The 21,760-nt window shown below is 40.9% G+C and overlaps 1 protein-coding gene across 10 annotated transcripts in view; it reads right to left on the bottom strand.

Moving 5' to 3' along the window:
- The window catches only part of LOC5571938 (transient receptor potential cation channel subfamily A member 1), a 123,436-nt gene that overhangs the window by 20,814 nt on the left and 80,862 nt on the right, over window positions 1–21,760 (bottom strand). For 8 of the 10 annotated variants that reach the window (XM_021842755.1, XM_021842765.1, XM_021842759.1 and 5 more), the window contains 3 exons: window positions 16,837–17,646; window positions 11,613–11,927; window positions 11,415–11,525 (listed from right to left, as the gene is read on the bottom strand). In XM_021842755.1, the coding sequence (XP_021698447.1) occupies window positions 11,415–11,525; window positions 11,613–11,927; window positions 16,837–17,646 (1,236 nt within the window). Of the gene's footprint in view, window positions 1–9,279; window positions 9,388–11,414; window positions 11,526–11,612; window positions 11,928–16,836; window positions 17,647–21,760 lie in introns of all 10 variants that reach the window. The other 2 variants (XM_021842756.1, XM_021842757.1) reach the window with 2 other exon arrangements.

The raw sequence follows: 21,760 nt of genomic DNA, 5'->3' as shown, positions 1-21,760 counted from the left end.
CCGTTGACGCGTTTTTTCCAGTCGGTTAGGTACTGGATGTAGGTATCCAGTCCGCTCTGGAGTTTTGATACAAGATACCGCATGACACGCCCAGTATACCTGATCGCGGAGTAATCGACGAACAGGGGCAGTGTACCTCCACCTGGCAGGAGTGGGACGTCTGAGGTGTACACGTTGTACAGTAACGGCCCCAGAATACTGCCCTGGGTGACGCAAGCGGTGACCGGGTACGGGTCCGCTCGAGTGCTGCCTATGCAGACTTGTGATTATCTACCTTCAAGGTAGTCGGATATGGTCCTCACCAGGTTTATACCGGAAAAACTTGTGCACCAGACCGTTGTGCCACACGTTGTCGAATGCCTTTTCCACGTCAAGGAGTGCCATGACGGTTGTCTTCGAGACGGCCGTCGCCCTGCCAATGGAGTTCGTCACCGTTTGGAGTTGGTGAACCGTTGAATGGCCCCGCCGGAATCCAAATTGTTCGTTCGGGAGGAAATTGTTCAGCTCGGAGTGGGACAGGAGTCTGGTGTGGATAGCAGGCTTATCCGGCGGTAGCTCTTTGGGCTGGTAGGGTCCTTTCCAGACTTGGCAATGGGCACTACCTTCGATTGCTTCCAGGCGGCTGGAAAGTATCCAGTCTCTAGACAGCGGTTGAACACGTTGGCTAGGGGTGTGCGAGCTTTGGTCCTAGGTTTTTCAACACCATGTTAAAGGCACCGTCAAAGCACGGGGCCTTCATGTTGCGGGTGGATTTGATCACGCTGGACAGCTCATCCAGTGTGACCTTCTGATTATCCGGCAGTTCGCTTGGTGAATTGGCGAGCTGGAAAACGCTTTCGAAGAGCGATTCCTCCATCGGGCTACAATATCGCGACCCAGATTTTAAGAGGCCATGAAATGCTGGGAGAGAGAATTTGCTTTCTTCTCAGCAGTTAGGTGGACTATGTTATCACCTGAACTTTTGAGAGGTGGAATGGGTTTAGGTTTATTTTTAAGTACCTTTGCTAGGCGCCAGAAGGGATTCGAGTAGTTAGGTAAAGCCCTGATCTCACGCTGAAACTGCCTGTTCCTGATCTTCTCTACGCGAATGGCAATGATCTTATTTAATTTTTTAAATAGTACTTTTCTATTTGGGTTTCTCGTTCGCTGGAACTGCCGTCGTTCCTAAGAGAGATAATTCTTTTCGTTTCTACGTCAATATTTGCGAACTTACGTGTCATCGGGGATTTCGGAATGTACCTCTGTTCCGCCTCGGCGATGTCATCCGTTAGGCAACGTAGCAAGGCGTCGATTTCTTCCACCGTCTCAATTGGAGGGTCCTCAGGAGCACGGTCCTCGATGAATCGCTGCAGCTGTGGCCAGCTCGCTCAATGATAGTTGCGCCGCTGGGATTGTCGGCGCTGATTGATTGCGTGGTCGATTGCGTACGAACACTACTGGGAGGTGGTCCGACGACAGGTCAATCATGGAGCGGAGGGGAGAGCAGTTATCCGCAACGTTGGTGAGAACGATGTCCAGGATCGATCCTACGCCGGCCGGCAAGAAGAAAGACGGCGAATCGGGATGGAGAACGACATAATCGTTTCCACTTTATTGGTATTTTTCGATGACGGGTAATGATTTCCGATAGAGAAAGTTTACGTTTCAACCTACTTTATTACGACATAATGCCCGGCTTGGAGGTCATCAGCCAGCACTGTGCCGTTCTTGTTGTTCCTGGAGTTGCCCCACAGAGCATGCCAGGCGGTCCGGTTGCCGATCAATGATATCGTTGCTTCCGCCGGGTCAACTTCTAGCTGTCGCTCTTGAATCGTGCTATGGAGCCGTCGGAGTCTCTGCACTGGGTGGAGCCGTCGGAGTCTCTGCAGTAGGCAGCGATGATGATGATGGGGCTGTCGGACGACATCAGTTCGATGCCGACAGCTTCGAAGCACGATAACCGGAAGTCTGGGATCAACCGGTATTGGAGGCCTCTTTTGGTTGCGATGGCCGCGCCACCGCCTTGTGGCTTATCCGGTCGAGTTGGACGATGGTATGATGAGGGAGGGTCAAGTTCTTGTCCGGTTTGAAGTGTGTCTCCGAGAGGCACGCCACGTCGATTTCGTTGGATTGCAGGAAGTCGATAATTTCCGATTGGTTTTGCGCCACAGAACGGGCGTTCCAATTAGGGAGCTTTAGGCTGAACATTGCAACGCATGAGGAACTGCATCATTTGCATGAGCATTTTCTGCATCTCTGTCACCAGCGATGTAAATTGGTTCAGTCATGTCATTTGGGGGCGGCGGGGGCGGATGCCCTTGTTGGAACGACGAATTCGTCGGACCGGCTCCAGGTGCGCTAGCCCGTAAACCAGGTCCAGTGTTGCTTTTCCGCTGGGATTCGGGGACCGGGATGGTTCTTTTAGGTGTTGCTTACTCTGAGAAGTTGCTGAGGTCTATGGTTCTTGCTTCTTCGGGCGATGGTTTCGTTGGTTCACTTGCCGCCGGAACTGAATAAAATAAGCCCGCTTCGGGTAGGAGCGGCTTGTTGACGAGTGTCCCTGACCGCAGTTCACGCAGATGGGCTTCGGTTCCTAGGCCGTAGCGTGGTTGTCCCCGCAGTTGAAGCAGCGGCTTTGGATGTGGCAGTTTTTGGCCCCGTGGCCAAAGTACAAGCAGTTGGAGCACTGCGTAACTTCCCGGTAGGTCGGTTTGTATCGTTCCCACTGGACGACGTGGTAGAACAGGGCACGGATGTCCTGTAGTTCCTTCAGCGACGTGGAGATCTTGGGGAAGTGGATCAGGTACACTGCCGTTATACGCATAATTGTCCCATGTTGCTTTTTGCGTATTTATACTTTTTGTCATCAAACATTTTATTTTTACGCATAGAGTTGTGTTTGATCTTCCGACCTTGACGCTTGCTCCTGCGGGGGCCGGCGATGAGGGCAGGATCAAACATGTCGCGCGTCGATCGAGTAAAGTGAAAAAGTGCCGCTTTCGATTAGTTCTTTATGATCTTCCGACATTGACGCTTGCTCCTGGGCAGTGCTTCAAGAAAGCCCGAGTAGTCGTCAGTTGTTTTCCCTCACGGGTCACGCGCCTATTTTCTCTGAGTGCTTTTATATAGCCGAGCAAACGACTGAAGCTGAAAGAGGATTGTTGCTGCTCAATGATGACGGATCAAATGGTGAGCTCGTTTCATACTACTGTTCCTAATCTATAAAATATGTATGACTGTACCGTTAATCGTAGATGTAAATATGATGTTTCAAAAAAATATGAATGGTTCGTCACTGTGAGTGTCGACATAAACTCTGATTCATAAATTATTTATGTCTAAATTTTTTTTTATTCAATACACCTTCTTATTTTTACCTTTATTTTTGTAATTAAAAATAAAACTTTGAATGGTTCGACACTTCAAGTGTAGACTTCCGAAAGGTTCACTTTATTCAACAAACTTTGAAAGGTTCGTCACCTCAAGTGTCGGCATAATTTTTCTCTACATAGATATTGTTCATATCAAATGAAAATATTATATTTACATATAAGCATGTTTATATCTCACAAATAAATATTTATCATGGTCTAATCGCTTATCAAAGTGAATCCTGTGACCCAACGATCCTTCCCATTAACAAACATCCCTCCCAGTAACCTTTGTGGAGATGCAGAGGCAAACACGGTCGCCAAATAGCAAAGGTTGCACACTAACATTCCTTCCCCCAATCCCACCTGACTGCAAGGACGTGGCCGGCGCCGTTATTGACCATGTATAAATAGAGGCACTGAATTATGCACACTGAAGAAGATTATGGCCAATCCCAGCCGAACTTCTAGTTGATTCTTTGTGCATTTTCACTGACTTCGGTCAATCACGGAATAGCAACCATTGATATGTGTAGTGTCTAAGCTAAGCTAAGCTAAGCAAACATTTTATTTTTACGCATAGTTTTGGAAAACACTTACCAAAAATTAACTTTCTTCGGAAACTCAATGAAAAGCAAGCCAAGTCAAATTGTCCCATTGTTGAATATCCTTGCATAACTGTCCCACTACTGTATTTCTACGCATAACTGTCACACTACACAATTCGCTGCGCTGAGTTCGAACAAAATATTCAGTAGGCAGTTTTTAATTAGCTGGTATTTTGGAAAATCGTTTTGAACATCTTCTTACATTGGCTTTACATCCCATGTGGAACACAACCTGTTTTATGTGTTTGTATTCATGCGAGCCTGACGTCAAATTTGATCGAAATTTTCAATATCAAAATATTATTTCCCATCCGTTTTTCAATGATTTTCAGTTGAATTTTCAGGATCGATCACAAAATTCTTCTAATTTTTGGAACCGTGGTCATCGATTAGAACTTTACCGTAATTTTGGATTCATCACGGGGAGTACTGAAGTAATCCCACTCGAAGAATCAGTAACCACTTTAATTTCGAGTCCATGGCTTGCGACAAATCAACTTCATGATTTAGCAAATCAATTCTAAACAAAATATTAGCCATTATATTGGCGAATCTGAAACCTGGCTTGCGATATATCAATTTTCATGAATTTGCAAATCAAGTCAAAAGGTGGTTCAAATGTATTTGAATGACTTGACCACAAGTTGGTTTGTTTCGAATTCTCTGTTCCCTGGGGGTAATAAACACTAAACTGTCGGTTGTGAAACCTAGCAGGCAACATCGAACTTCATAAATTCCCAAATCAAGGCTAAAGAAGAGTAATTCAAACGTTCTTGGATGACTTGATAACATGCCAGGTTGTTTTGGATACTCTGTTCCCCAGAGGAAGTGGCCATCATATTGGCGGTTCTGAGATCTATCTTGCGACACATCAAACTTCATGAATTTGCAAATCAAGTTAAAAGGAAAGTATTTCAAGAGGTTTTGGATGACTGTGTCACATACTGGGTTATTCCGGATAACTGGTTCTTAGGTGCAAGTGGCAAATATGTTGGTGGTTCTAAAACTTAATTTGCGATGTATCAAATTTGATTTTGCAACTAAGTCCAAAGAAATGTTAAATCGTGTGAAGATTTCTGTAGTGAATTTTGAGTTAAATATTTACTCCGCATAACAACCTTGAATTCGCAGATATGTTTCTGTCAAGCCTGCAGCTGAAAGAGTCGATATAGGAATTTATTACATCTTATAAACTCTCTACCTTACTCATCCACTCTTTCTTTCACTAAATTCATACATTTTCTCATTATCACACATACAGAAAACTTTGCTTTCCATCCCAAGCTATAAAATCGTATTTCTTCACTTCTTCTCACGTGGCTCCGTTTGGTACATGTCTTTTGAGCCTTCATTAGGTGACTTAACATAGTCTTGAGGATATACGTCCTCTACATTCGATACAATCTGTACGTAAGAACGGTCATCTACAGCAGTATGCTTAGCACATAATTGGTCACTACTTTCAGTGGGACTGTTATACGTAGAAATTCACCAAAAACCCCGTATTTCTAGGCATAACAGTCCCACTTTGAAATTTGTAGCTAAATTAACTTTATCCCCATAATACAAACTCTTGACTCAAATGAACACGCTATTCTTTATACTATTGTAAAGATTTAAATTTAATTTACCACACACCTGGTCAATACGAGGCCTAAATGTGTTGAAATCTTTAAACGCGTTTTTCTCGATTGCATATTTTGGAACATGGGACAAGTATGCGTATAACGGCAGTACAGCTGGTCGCGGTACCGCTTGTTGAAGTCGTGGAGCCTGATTTTGATTTAATCTTCGCCGGATTGATAGAAACTCCTCTGCGATGCAAAGAGGAGGCGATTTTGCCGTTTTTCTGAGGAGAAAAAAATAAACTAAAAATTTTCAACACAGATCCTCAAGCGATTCGAGTGAGAGTGCAGAAAAATGCGAGGATTTTTTCAGGCACTCTCTCTCTCTCGTTGCGATGCTCACCATCACTCACACTTCAAACGAACTCTCGAGTCTGCCGCCCGAACAGACAGTCCTCGGGGAGTTGTGAGAGCACCCTTTTTTGATGGAATTTTTTCTCGTTTTTTTTTTTTGTGCTGCATCTTCCTCGCTCATTTTTCGTTGCCTCTCTGTTTAGCATTTTTTCGCTCCCTCGCAAAGAGGCAAAGGCACACGCTGCTCTAGAGTAAGTCACCGAACTCTGATGATGTTGAGGAGAATTATCAAGCCTGCCTGTAGCTCTATTCAGGCTTGATAATGCTCCTCAACATCATTAGAGTTCGGTGAAATACTCTAGAGCAGTGGTCACCAAACTGCGGCCCGCGGGTCGCATGTGGCCCTCGAGAAGGTTTTGTGCGGCCCGCGAATGGATTTTGATTATTAATGTGATGCGGCCCGCATGATATAATTTTTATTCATGCTGATGTTTAATCCTTTGCTCTTGAAACTTTGCTCCTGGAAAATCTGTCATTGAAATCATGTAAAATGTGTCTGCGTTCATCAATCTTCGTGGCATAAGGAGTAATAGGAATTTGCTTTGACTCGTTCAAAGCTTCAAAGTTTCTGAAAACCCCGATTTTTTTAGAATTTTAAAAGAAAGGCTAAAGGCCTGCAAAAAATCTTCAAATCTCTAAAAATCACTCTGCTGAACATATTTTAGTTTAAAAAATTGAACCAGTATCTTCGTCTTGCAGAGGTGTCCCCAGAACGCTGATATTTTTACAAAGATTTTGTTTATTTTGACTTAAAAAATGTCTCCTATTTCTGTAAAACTTTGAAGATTATGTTATTTGAAATATTTGAATATGGATTGCTTTTCAAATGGTTGAGGAGCCCAAATGCAAAGAGATGTACAATATTGGCAACTTTTTCAACCTTCCATAAAAATGATCAACTTTTGTGGGATAAATCTCAGTTAATTATAGTCCGATATGAATAACATTTACACAGCATTTCGGAAATTGCTTAGGTGTAAACATTTTCAAAATATCAAAAATCAAGAGATTAAAAATAATATTTATCCGATTGAAGTGAATTCGCGAAAATAATTTACACGATTTATCTCAAAATATAAGAGACCTATGCAAGTATCTTCAACATAATTGTTAATTTCAATTAAATGTACAACTTTGATTTATACAAATTTGATTGAAGATACTATCAATATACCGTTTTGATTCATATTACGGACAGCTTCAAATTCCGGACACTCTACTTTGTATGGGAAACATTTCACACGAAATGTTTCAATTTTTGCCGTTGAAAAGTTCTCAATTTCGAAGCTCGTTTTAGTAAGCTTTTTCCAAAAATATCTTCGAAAATTTATAATGCCCAACTACCTTAGATGTCTCTTTAGTGGTTTGACGATTTCAATTCATGATTTGACTGTTCCATTAATGACTATCATGAGCTGTCCGGAATTCGATTCAGAGTGTCCGGAATATGAGACAAAAGTGAGGAAGCGTCCGGAATAAGAATCATGAAAAGGCCACACATTTTGATTTATTTAAAATTATTCAAGTTGTGGAAACGTATTCTTCACCCACCATTCGAAAGATAAGGGCTTCCTACGCTCGATAGCGCTAAGGAATCATACAGAATGATTTATTTTGTATACTCTATGCTGGGTTATACTTCACTAAGTCCTTAAGTGTCCGTAATATGAATCAAAACGGTATTCCAATTTTTTTGGTTTGTGTAAATTTTGAAACTTGTCGAAAAATTTACCGTTACTGTTTTTAACTCGTAAAAGTAAAAAATGTAACAAATACATAGTAAAATTCAAGTTATGTTAAAATTCAATAAAAATCGATGCTTTAAAAATATTAGATAAAACTTCTAAAGTAGACTATTTTGTATTATTAATCGAAAAAGTTGAAAATACATTGTCCACAATAGTGTAAGTGAGATGTTGATCGAATTTGAGTTAAGTGTACTAATAAAGCTATGTTTCTAGCTTTTACGAAGTATTTCAAGGAGAGATTTTTCGTCAAGAATTGTTTTATGTTAGCTATCATAATTTTATTGTTTTATATTAGCTATCATAATTCATCGAAAACTTGGCATTGTTTCTCGTTTACTTATATCTTTGCTTTCAAACCCCTACTGCTTCGATCATGAAGTTCCCAGAAATGTATTATCCGTTTGCATAGAAATAGTGATTTTTGCAATCCCATTGAAAGCTGCTAAAATTAATCCTCATAAATCTTGCGGCCCGCGACTTATTTTGAAAGCGTTGAGATGGCCCGTGTAATCGGTTAGGCTGAGGACCACTGGGTTAGGCTGAGGACCACTGCTCTAGAGCAGCGTGCTGCCTTTGCTTCTTTGCGAGAGAGTGAAAAGATGCTAAGCAGAGAGTCAACGAAAAATGAGCGAGGAAGATGCATCACAAAACACAACAGAGTAAAATTCCATCAAAAAAGGGTGCTCTCACAACTCCACCAGGACTGTTTGTTCGGGCGGCAGACTAAAGAGTTGTTTTGAAGTGCGAGTAATGGTGAGCATCGCAACAAAAATCTTCGCATTTTTTCGCACTCTCACTCGAATCGCTTGCGGATCTGTGTTGAAAATTTTGAGTTCAGTTTTTTCTCCTCAGAAAAACGGCAAAATTGCCTCCTCCTTGCCTCGCAGAGGAGTTTCTATCAAGCCTGGCTCTGCTTCCAGTTTGCCGGACTCCATGTCATCCAGGCCCCGAAGTATCGCTTTGAAGGGCTTGTCGGCTTCCTCGTCGTGGGTGAAGTATTTCATCTCGTTGATGTTCAGGAATTCGGTAGTTCTTGATACAGGGAACGGTGATTTTGTACCCATCTGTGCACCAACGGAGGGTCACTTGTAGGCCTTGCTTGACGTAGTAGTCCAGCTTCGAGTAGAGCTCTTCCGGAAAGCCCTTGGTATAGAACGGCGGACATCGTTCCTTTTTTCCACGCTTTCCGTGAGGACTGCAAACCGGTTGGTTTTGAACACGCGCTTGCTCACGTTTTTTTCTTAGATATTGAGCAGAAAAACTGGTTTTGTAAATTTGTAAACCATAATCGTTATTTTCCTAGTAGATAACTGTGCAACATAATAAGTTAACAAGTCAAATTATTTGACACATCGTATTTTAGCAGGTTTTGACCGCAACGGCATTTGGAAAAAACTTAGGAATAGTTAGGAGAACCATAATCCTCGAAAACAAACGTTGGGTACGCAAAGGTTAAAGAGATTTGATAGCGATAACAAATCATATAAGGCAAAATAATTAATGGGGTTACATGCAAGTTGTAAAGCAGACGATTAACGATTAATCACCATCAAAATGAGTAACAGTAGAAAGGCGAATCTAGAAGTCCACTCACATTGACTACATGCAACGGCGGAGGGCGCCACTTGGGATCGTTGAGTGTTTTCCTTATTTTATCGATCTCCTCCTGCGATTTTTGATACGCGTGGAAGGAATATCTGATCTATGTGGTGTCGACGATATATGGAACGAAAAATGGTATAGACAATGCATGTAGATAAATGTTGTTATTAGGTGGATTAATTTTTCTAAATGAGCCGTTATACCTGCTGGATTTGGGTTTGTTCTTTTTCCTCTCAATGCCCTTTGCCCTAAATTTCTATAAAATTCTTGTTATTTCTAAATGTTGTGTATGTAATTTTTTGTCTTCCTACAATTGTTTTTTGCTGTGCATTGATAATCATATGTATTGTATGTATTGTATTGAAATTCCGAACTACGACATAGCTCAATTCCACGTTTGGATATCGAATCCAGTTAGTGGTTTCGACTGACCCTTATTTATTGAAAAAGGACTGTTAAATAATACGAGCTACGTGGTTTCCACAAGAAAATTTTAAGCAACTTTTCATGACGACGAAGGATTACTCCGAAAGTGCTTTCATAGATTATTTGAGAAAGCGAAGCCGATTATATTGCATTCAGTGCCTATTTTTATCATTATTTGCTTTATTCTAGAGACTTTCCGATTTAATTCTGTAGTCATTAATGGAAAAACCATCAGAGTAGATTTTTTAAAGAAATCTTGGGATTCAAAATTGCTTGAAGGTGAACTAGATATTTTGTTGGTGAAGTTTGTTAAGAAATTTTTTAATGGTTACTTCGAAGACACTATTTTTAAAGCTGCTTAAAACGAATTAGCCCGTCATTCTTTTTGGCAGCAATGATGACTTTGTAGCGTGCCATTTCAAAGTGATAAAACTCATTCTTGATACAGTCGACTCTCCATAACTCGATATTCAAGGGACCATCGACTTATAGAATTATCGAGTTATAGAATGTACTGTACTTTTTATTTTCATGGTTTTCGACTTGTATTACAACTTGCAAGTATTTTTTTCATCTTCAAACAAGAATTAGACCACGTTTCTCCAAATAAGAAAGATTTTAAAATAGATATCGAGTTATGGAGAGAAATTACCCTCTCACGGGACATCGACTAGTGGAGATATCGAGTTATAGAAATATCGACTTATGGAGAGTACGATGTATGGAAATTTGAAGGGACCGAAAAATCCATCGAGTTATAGAGTATATCGAGTTATAGAACATCGAGTTGTGGAGAGTCGACTGTAGTTTAAATTGACTTGAAAAAGTATCACTGTACGCACCAACATACATAAAGTATGCTAACCAACTGATTTTCTTTGATTCGAAATCGTGAGATGAATAAGCAACAATCAACAACGACGCGTACACAATTCAATGACGGCCTACTTCGCCTTAAAATTACATTGACAAATTTTCTTTTTGATTTCATAAGGATTTCCTTAATATTTTTCAAGGTGTTTCATTGGAATCTCATTTAAAAAGACACTGACACGTTAATGCTTTCAGTGGGCATTATGCCCTTTGAAGGAAGCACCACACTAGACAACGGACTAGAGTATCTACAACAAACGAATTTTGCCGAGAAATCTGCCAGAATCCCACGTACTTTTTGATTTTTAAAAATTCTGTCAGAAAGTAGTTACATCAGCGATAAACGACAGAGTTTTATCCAAGAATTTCTGAGATTTTCAACGTATTTCATTATTTTTCAATACTGCTAAACTCAAATTGAAACAAAACACCTTAATCTGCTAAAATGTTCACGAAGTCGTAACGCATAAAAGAAAGGAGTAGCTAGACTCTACATGCTGACTGATGAATGACATGATACAAATTCGCTGCATGGTTTACAAGTTAGACAACTCTTGGATTATGAAATTAAATTCATGCAAAAGCAGAAGTTGAAGACAAATAAAAAGCTAATTTTGAATGGCAGGCGCAAGGTTTGGCAGTGAATATGAAAATTATTTCATTGCATTCCCTCAAAGTGGGTGCATTTTATACAAATTGGTGTTACTCTCAAATGTAGACGAAATGAATATTCTTATAATTTAGGTCCACAGCATATTAACAAACTCGAATAATTTTCCTCCTATTAGACGGATCTTGGCATGCAACCGTTCTCCAAACCGAACTTACGTTCAGTGCCGGCAAAGGAATTGGTTTGAAAATCTGGACAGCTTCTCCGGTTCGTGAATCCATTTGCGCGTACATGGTCGGGCATTGAAGGCAGCTAAAGCTATACTTTATCTAAACGGTTTCTTTGTTATTATCGTTTTACGGTTACCAGAGAAAATGAAAATGTTTCCAAACTCAACCCCTCATAATCGTACTTACGTAAAAGCTTTTGGAGTCCTTTTTGCAGTTCGCTTTCGAAATGCAATTATCTTGGACAGCCTCAAACACTCTCGGCATCGATGCTATCAACGCCAACGTCACACAGGGATGTTTGTCCGACTTCAGAGCCATTACTTCCGCTGACCGTTCCTCGTGGGTTGCCATGGCCAGTGCAGCTTCCGGATATTTGTAGTAGATGGCATAGTCTATAGCACTCATGTCCATATAATTGTGCAAAAGCTTGCACCCCAGGCTCAGCAAAAGAACCACAGCATTTGGTTTGTTTTCCATCGTTGCCAAATGGAGGGCCGTATTCTGTAGAAAGATGAAAAAAAAAAACAGTTAACAAGAAAGCGTGGATACAGTTATTAACCGAAGACCAGATAAATTGTGTATTGAGTAGATGCACATCGTTTGGAAAAGCTCGCTTGTTGTGTACAGCATAAGCATTCTGTTACTAGCTATGCTCATTACCGCCACTGTTCTTTGGTTAAGCTTGTTACAATGGGTGTTACTTAGGATTCCAATAGCATAACAGGCTCTAGCCCAACTTATATGAATTTTAACGATCTTGTTCTAGTTGCAGCTATTGGATTTGGTTCAGTATATGTACTCAAATATTGAAATCAAATATTAGTCAAACTTGCCAACATTTATTCATGTCTCATACATCCACCATCCTTATCTGTTTCAATTTGCTGAAAAACACAGTTTTCCAAATAAAACAGCAGCGTGTTTTATTTTTTTTAGATTTGATGGTTTTTTTTTACTTTTTTACTTGGATTACTTTTTACTTTTATCTCCATGCACCTCAAAGAATTTGATTCTTATTGTCAAATCGAGATTCAAATCATAGTTTGAATGTCAAGAAAATTATCTATTGGATTTGTCTGTCGCCAAAATCATGACTCATTTTGAATAAGTCCAATCTTCTTCGGGTACGCCACTGTCACGTTGCATTACTGCAATGAAAGACAGAGAGGAATCAATTAAGCCAAAAAGGGTTTGCTTTCTAGACATTTCACGGAGAATCTTATAGAAAAGGCGTATCCCTCATCAATCATAATTAATTTATTTGTCGTGGAAAAAAATAACGTATTAACAGGGATTTTTGTCTTGAATCAGAAATCTAACTCCATCCTTATTTTTCGTTCTGGCGTAGCATCTCAACTGGGACAGAGCCTGCTTCTCAGCTTAGTATTCTTATGAGCACTTCCACAGTTATTAACTGAGAGCTTTCTTTGCCAAATAACCATTTTTGCATGTGTATTTCGTGTGGCAGGTACGAAGATACGCTATGCCCTGGTAAGTCGATAAAATTGCCTTTACAAAAAGATCCTCGACCGATGGGATCCACGATCCTCAGCATGGTCTTGCTGAATAGCTGTGCGTGTACCGCTACGGCTATCTGCCTCCTCTCCTAACCCTACCCCTTCGTGGTACTGGCTGGGGTACGAGTAACCTTGGGGAAGATCGGGTAACCAACCTCCGGTGGGAACTTTGGTCGTATGCTGACAGGGAAGGGGGGGAGGTTTTTTTCTTTTGCTTCTGCAAACCTTAAGCGTCTGTACTCCATGGTAGGAGCGGCTCACAGCAGCGTCTGTTCCCCATGTCAGGTGCGGCTGATCATCGTTCGAGTGCCAGAGAAGGACTCTAAGCTAAACTGTGCACTATGGTCCTCCGAACATTTAAAGGGAATGGTCCTCTTGAAATGTAGGGGGTTGGTGTCAGGCCCTGCAAACCAGCCGTAAAAACATCAAGCAACGAATAATCAACGAGAGAATACGAACCGGGACAATCGGCGAAGACCACAGCGACGTAAAGGGACTAGCGATTGGAAGCTCGGTACGTGGAACTGTAAATCTCTCAACTTTATCGGGAGCACTAGCATACTTTCCGATGTACTGAAGATCCGCGGTTTCGACATCGTAGCGCTGCAGGAGGTGTGCTGGACAGGTTTGATGGTGCGAACGTTAAGAGGTAATCACACCATCTACCAGAACTGCGTCCACATACGCGAGCTGGGAACAGCTTTTATAGTGATGGGTGATATGCAAAGGCGTGTGATCGGGTGGTGGTCGAACGAAACGAACGAAAGAATGTGCAAGTTAAGAATCAAAGGCCGATTCTTTAACTTCAGCATAATCAACGTGCATAGCCCACACTCTGGAAGCACTCATGATGACAAGGACGCATTTCACGCGCAGTTCGAACGCGAGTACGACCGCTGCCCAAGCCACTAGGTCAAGATCATCATAGGAGATTTGAACGAAGTTCAGCGCCCACCGGCTGACGAACGAGAACGGCTTACGACTGATTGATTTTGATCGATGGACGGCACTTCTCCGACATAACCGACGTCAGAACCTATCGTGGCGCTAACATTGACTCCGACCAGTACCTGGTGATGGTGAAACTGCGCCCAAAACTATCCGTCATCAATGATGTACGGTACTGACGCCCGCCCTGGTACAATCTCGAGCGGCTGAAACAACCAGATGTTGCCAATGCATACGTGCAGCATCTTGAGGCAGCGTTGCCGGATTATAGTGAGCTCGATAGGCCCCTCTGCTGGAGGACAGTCAAAGCAGCCATTAACGACGCTGTCGAAAGCATCGTCGAATATGTAGAACGGAGCTCAAGAAACGATTGGTTCGACGAGGAGTGCCAGGAGGTTTTAGAGGAGAAGAATGCAGCGCGGGCTGCAATGCTGCAGCATGGTACGCGGCAAAACGTGGAAAGATACAGACTGAAGCGAAAAAAGCAAACTCGCCTATTCCGGGACAAAAAGCGGCACCTGGAAGAGGTGGAATGCCAAGAGATGGAGTTGCTGTACCGTTCTCAAGAAACGCGGAAGTTCTATCAGAATCTCAACACATCCCGCAAAGGCTTCGTGCCGCGTGCTGAGATGTGCCGGGATAAGGATGGGAGCATCTTCACGGACGGACGCGAGGTGATCGAAAGGTGGAAGCAGAACTACGATGAACACCTGAATGGCGCAGAGAACACAGGCCCAGAAGGTCATGACAGCGAAAGCGATGGCTACGTCAGCACAGCGGACAGTGGAAACCAACCAGCTTTCACAATGGGGGAAGGATGCTATTCAACAGCTCAAAAACAACAAGGCCGCTGGCAAGGATGGTATCGGAGCCGAACTCATCAAGATGGGCCCGGACAGGTTGGCCGCTTGTCTGCATCGGCTGATAGTCAGAATCTGGGAAACGGAACAGCTACCGGAGGAGTGGAAGCGACACATTGGAGTGTGAAAATGGTCGTGCAATCACTGTCCTAAACGCCGCCTACAAAGTGCTATCCCAGATTCTCTTCCGTCGTCTATCACTTATAGCAAACGAGTTCGTGGGAAGTTATCAATCAGGTTTTATCGACGACCACTCGACAAATGGACCAGATCTTTTCCGTGCGGCAAATCCTCCAGAAATACCATGAGTACCGGGTCCTTACCCACCATCTGTTCATCGATTTCAAGGCGGCATACGACAGTATTGACCGTGTAGAGCTATGGACGAGAACAGCTTTCCCGAAAAGCTCACAAGATTGATTAGAGCAACGATGGACGGTGTGCAAAACTGCGTGAAGATCTCGGACGAACACTCCAGTTTGTTCAAATCTCTGCGGGGACTACGGCAGGGCGATGGACTTTCGTGCCTGTTGTTCAATATTGCGCTTGAAAGTGTCATGCGGAGAGCCGGACTTAACAGTCGAGGCACGATTTTCACGAGATCCGCACAAATTGTTTGCTTCGCGGACGACATGGGTATTATTGGGAGAAAATTTGATTCGGTGGCAAATTTGTTCACTCGCCTTGAACGATAAGCAACAAGAGTCGGGCGTGAATGCGTCGAAAAAAAAAAATACATGCTGGTAGGCGGAACTGAGCGCGACAGGGCCCGCCTAGGAAGCAGTGTCATGATTGACGTGAATACCTTCGAGGTGGAGGACGAGTTCGTCTACCTCGGATCCTTGCTGACAACGGACAACAATGTTAGTCGGGAAATACGAAGGTGCATCATCAGTGGAAGTCGTGCCTACTATGGATTCCAGAAGAAACTGCGGTCAAGAAAGATCCACCCCCGCAGCAACTGCACGATGGACAAAACGCTCAAAAGACCGGTAGTCCACTACGGGCATGAGGACTATGCTCGAAGAGGACTTGCAAGCTCTTGGCGTTTTCGATCGAGTGCTAAGGACGATCTTCAGCGGCGTGCAGGAGAACGGCGTGTGGCAGCGATGGATGAACCACGAGCTCAGTTGAGTGAGGTGAACCCAGTATCCTGTAGGTAGCTATAACTGAAAATACACCCTGATTTTGACTCATGATATCATAAGTCAGATTGCCGTAACGCAACTCACGCGTTATGTCTTTGTTGCGAATTGCATGCCTAAAATCATGAGTCGCGCTTTCGTTTATGAACGACAATATTAAAAAACAATAAAAAAAAACACTAGAAGGGATTCGAACCAAGAACCTTCTGATCGAGAGTACCGTACCATACCACACTACCACTCCATCTTGTTGAAATGAAAGTGATCGAAACAAATGATATTATGCAATGCACCCCGTTTACTGTTGTCAGTCTGGTTGTTACGATTATGAGGAATCATGATTATGACTCGAGGAACCATGATTTGTGGTCCTAACCTAACCAAATTATGAATTTCATGACTTGTAAATCATGATTTGGGAATCAGATTTTTATCCGTGTAAGTGGATTGACGAGATGCACCAGGGCCTGCAGAGCATGGGTCGCAGTCGAGAATGGAGAGAAGTGGCCATGAACCGAGTGAAATGTTTTGGCGAGGTTTTATCAAGCTAATTGATGTAAAACCAAATAAATAAATAAATAATTCCATAGAATTTCCTTTTTTTGCGTTTTGTAAAATTGCCCTAAATTTAAAGTTTAAAAGAAACCCACGAAAATCACCTTCTTGAAGATCGGCTATGCATGCCTTTTAGAAATATGACAAAAAACCATCTTAGCTTTCACTTTTATGTATTTTTTCCTATAAAATAACATACTTTATAATATAGTACCTAATGTATATGACCGATAAATGTAGCATGGGTTGACGAATTAACTAGCAGTTAGAACGCAACCAAAATCTTTGTGGCCAAACTATCAAAGTACACCCCAAGAATTTGTTTGCATTTATCTTCTGGAATTCTTGTGTAAAACTTGAATAATTTTCAATTATGTTTACTTACCCCATCTTTGTCCACTTGATCCAGCAGATGCGAATGCACCGAATGCAGCAGCTCAATGGTTTGCGTATATCCCGACATAGCCGCCAGATGCAGAGGATTACGCCCATTATGGTCCCTGTGGAGTAGTGCTCCCCGATTGAGCAAAAGCTGCACCACTCTCGTGTGCCCTTCCTTCGATGCAATGTGAAGTGGGGTGAGGCCTTCCCCGTCGCTTTCGTTGATGATAAACGTACCCTTTTCCGAATCTAGCAGTTGGCGAACTGTATTGTACCGTCCATAGCGGGCAGCAAAGTGGAGGGGGCTTTCGTTATTGTTATTTTTTAAATTAATACATGCTCCAAGGCGTATCAAATTTTCGAGTGACCGTATATGACCTTCTCGACTGGCATAGTGTAGAGGAGAGCACCCGGTTTCATCCTTTTCATTCAGCAGCAGTAAAAGGTATGTTTCCGATTGGGTGCAACTGACCTCTTTTGCGAATTCATCCAACCGTCCTCCGTTCATGATGACCAAATGCAGCACATTCCGAGAATTTACGTCCTTCAAGCTTATGTTGGCTCCGAGACGGATCAAAACCATGACTGTTCGCCACCCACCACGTGACGCAGAAAGTAGCAACGGAGAACGATTTTCCTTGTCCAGTGCGTTTATGTCGGCTCCCTCTTGTACGAGGTATTCTACGATTTCCGGGTGATCAAACATGGCAGCACAATGTAATGGAGTCATCTTCTGAATGTCGGTGCAATTCAAACTGATACGCTTTTCCTGAGGTTGCATCAGAAACATCAGTTTGACGATTTCGATTGCTCCCTAATTGGATGGGAAAATATTCTTGTTATTTATGGGAGATTTTTTGAAGCGAAGCTTTAAATTAAATCGATGTTTAGCGATAATGATGTATTTCCAGAGATTCGATAAATTTTCAATTATGAAATATATTTTCTTTATGTCAGGCTTCTAAGTTCTTATCAGTTTTATGCTATATTTACTTGTACGTCTTCTAAGGTGATGATGAATAGAAGCAATAAATCTGGAGATCCAGGCAGCCATTGGAGATGGAAGCTTTCAATAATGGTGACCAATCGATTAAGTTTTCAGCTCCCACTGTCTGATTCTTAGCATTTCGATATTGATTTTTCATTAGTGCTTACTTTTAATTATTGTTTATTCTTCATCGCTACTCGTGTTATTACTGGAAACTACACGTTTTATACATTTTAAGTTTTGTACGATAACGAATCGCCAAATTTTGCATCATAAACTGGAAACATTGCGGAATTATTGGATTTGGTGAAGTATTAGCGAAAGAAATGAACGAAGAAGTGAAATCGTTGAAGGCTAATGAGCCCTAATGAAGAAATATTGTCAATTTGTGCTCTCTAAGGTTCGATTCATCTTCACCTTAATTTTGGACATTAAAGATACAAGACTAAATTGATAGATTAACCTCCCTAAAGGGGTCATGCACAAATTACGTCACGCTCCGAGGGGAGGGAGGGGGTCAAGCCAAGCGTGACAAGCCTTACAAAAATTTCAAAGGACTCATACAAAAAACGTGACAAAGGGGGGGAGGGGGTCAAAAAAGTTCAAATTTAGCGTGACATAATTTGTGTACCATCCCAAACAACACGTATTATGAGTCAAAAAATGCTAAAAAGTTGAAAAGCTCCGTTTTTGAATCGCTTTTTATTCTACAAGCGTCGAGAAGGATATGAGACCCTACAATAGAACCGTGATTTTTTTTTTTTGTAAACTTGACCATTCTCGACAGAAGGACGTTTGGATCCTTTTTCAGAAAAATATTAATGTTTTGACATCTAAAAACTAATTTATGATTCTCACACGCACATTTAGTATTACGGTTCAATTTTCATGATTTATTTTTTTATTCCAATTTAGATAAGTTATGGAAATGTCTTCGACATCCAATTGGCACTTTTTTGTGTTTGTCGACGTTCATTCTAAAGCTCGTGCTGTGACTGCTGACCATGACAACGAAACGAACGTCGCGCAAAGTGTCGAATGTTTACAGTACTGCACTATGGTCCAGGAATCAGTTTTACGCGGAAAGATGCATTTTGAGCTTTAGAATGAAACATTAGTCAAAAACGGTCTTCTACAAAGTTGTTTATATTAGTTTAGCCCTTTGTTTGGTTTTATTGAAAATTAGGGTGGACCACATTTTCATAGAAATTGTGTAACTAACTTTCTTATTTGTAGAAATTATATTATACATGCTTCAGCAAAGTTGTAAACCATTCAATTTCAAGCAACTTTTCCAAATAAAGTTTTTTTTTGTATCTCTTAAATTGACCGATTTAGAGCTTTTTTCCTACGGTGACATAGGGTGGTCCGAACAAAACTGGTTTTCTGGCTCTAGAGTTTTCAATTCAAATTTCTCATCAAACTTGTCTATGAAACACTTTTAGAGCTTTGAAAAATTCGTAATTTGGTGAGTGAAGAACCCAAGTAACCAAATAGCACTCTAATTCGCCCTGCGTGCTAATATACTGCTTTTATACAGCTAACAAGCCCTGTATTAGCCGTACAATAGCCCTATAAGCCCAAAAAGGCGAATTAGCGGGCTAGTGGTTCCTTGGGAAACTCGCTATCTCCTTCCATTTAGGAGTTTTTGTTGTTTTTCTCTCAAAAACATGCCTACTTCGATTGTGTATATCTCTGATTGGGGCAAACATAAAAAATATCTTTTGAAGGCGTTCAAAAGACAAAATAAATTGTATATTATATCAAAAAATTACAGATGTGTTATTTTTGTAACTCCAATAAAACATCTTGAAAGTCAAATATGTTTTATCACAAAACCTTTAATAACTTTTGAACTAAAATATATATCAACAATCTTTTTGCATGAAAATTTGCGTTTTGTTAAGTTCTAAAAGTCGTTCATAGACGACTTTGACGAGAAAATAATATTGAAAAAACAAGAGTTGAAAAACTTATTTTTGTTGGACCACCCTGCGATGATTAGGAAAAAATGCCCTAGATTGGTCAAATTTTGAGCTACAGAAAAAAAAATATGGCAAAGTTGATCAAAATTTCAAGTTCTACCGCTTTGTCTAAGAGCATATACCAGTATTTTTGCAAATAAAAAAGTTGATTACATGATATGTGTGATATTGTGGACCACTCTAGTTTCAAATGACACAGTATGTAAGCTTACATTTTTAGAAACAATTTTGTAGAAGATCATTTTTGTCTAAAATTTCATTTTCATGCTCAAAATGCAAAATAATAAAGAAATACATACTATGAAAATCTTCAAAATAGTTTTAGAGCCCTATCTTTCTTATTTCAGCATTCTCGTCAAAGCGGTCTATGAACGACTTTAAGAACTTAACAAAACGCAAATTTTCATGCAAAAATATTGATGATATCTATTTTAGTTCAAAAGTTATGAAAGTTTTTCTGCTTAAAATCCTTTGTTTTTCAAGGCATTTTATTAGAGTTACAAAAATAACACATCTTTGATTTTTTTATATAATATATTGCTGTTTGCGTTTGACGTGCAAATCCAGTCTAACTGAGCTACAAATGCGGTAACACAAAGTAACCAAAGGATACTTAGCAACCATGATGCAAATCACCGCCAACCTAGCAAAGAAAATCAAATTTTGACATCGCCTTCCTTGTTGAAAATCTTACCGCATTTGGTGTTCCCGCATTCGATATTTGCATTTCAAACGCACACAGCAATATAATTTTGTTTTGTATTTTGAATGCCGTCAAAAGATATTTTTTATGTTTGCCCCAATCAGAGATATTCACAATCAAAGTAGGCATGTTTTTTGGGAGAACAAAGAAGAAACAACAACAACATGGGGACGGATCTGGTGTAGTGGTTAGAACACACGCCTCTCACGCCGAGGACCTGGGATCGAATCCCATCCCCGAGATAGTCACTAAAAAGTTCAGTGACGACTTCCTTCGGGAAGTAAAGCCGTTGGTCCCGAGATGAACTGGTCGGCGTTAAGTCAGAGTGGACCAAGTGACATTTTTGTAATTTTGAGAAATATGGGTTTAAAGTCTAACGCTCTGTAATTTTTGAACTCGTTTAAATTGTAGTTCAATATTTCTACACGTCTTTATGTTACTTTCAAACAATATAATGTGAAATGATAATCATGAAAAATCATAATCCAAACCTCTAATAGAACGATTTTTTGATGGACTATGTGTACTTGGTCCACTCTGACTGAACTAAATACCACCGTTCAGTGAGTTGGTTCACTCTGACTGAACAATTTCTTGGAAAATAACAATCATGGTCAAATTGGGTGCATATCTTTAAGATAAACAGATTATCAAGACCCTTCGACACCAGTATCGTAAATTCTTAAATAATCCATATAGTAAATACCAAAATCAGTGGCATTACGATAGCTTGAAAATTAAGGTTTCGCAGGGTCAGGGCATTGAAGACCAGAAATATTCAAATATGCGTTCAGTCAGAGTGGACCAAGTGAAAATCTTGAGTACCGACCAATATATGCTGGTCCAATAAGCGGGTCCTAGAACATGCCATACATACACCATAGAACTACCGTAAACTTCTATCGGGCTCTGAAATTGACTCCAAAAATACAGTAATCAATCATTTTATTGCTTCTCAACACTTGGTCCGCTCTGTCTGCACAGAATTTGTTGCAATTTCCGACCACCCATCCGAATATGGTAAATGGTCAGAAATCAAAATCAAATGCATCGAATTAAGTGATATTTATAAATTTCTATTAATGGATAAGTAGAAGATTGAGTCGATGTCGAAAAATCTGACAAATCTCCTGAAATGTTTTTCATTTCCTCGCATTCCTCAGCGCGCTGATCATTTTCGCTGTTATGGTAATGAGCACTTGGTCCTCTCTGACTGCACACTTTTATCGATTTTTGTTGATCATCCAGAGTA

Source organism: Aedes aegypti, chromosome 2, assembly GCF_002204515.2.
Source record: "Aedes aegypti strain LVP_AGWG chromosome 2, AaegL5.0 Primary Assembly, whole genome shotgun sequence".
Taxonomy (NCBI): Eukaryota; Metazoa; Arthropoda; class Insecta; order Diptera; family Culicidae; genus Aedes; species Aedes aegypti.
Note: the sequence above shows the minus strand (reverse complement) of the source record. Positions and strands in the feature narration are given on the sequence as shown.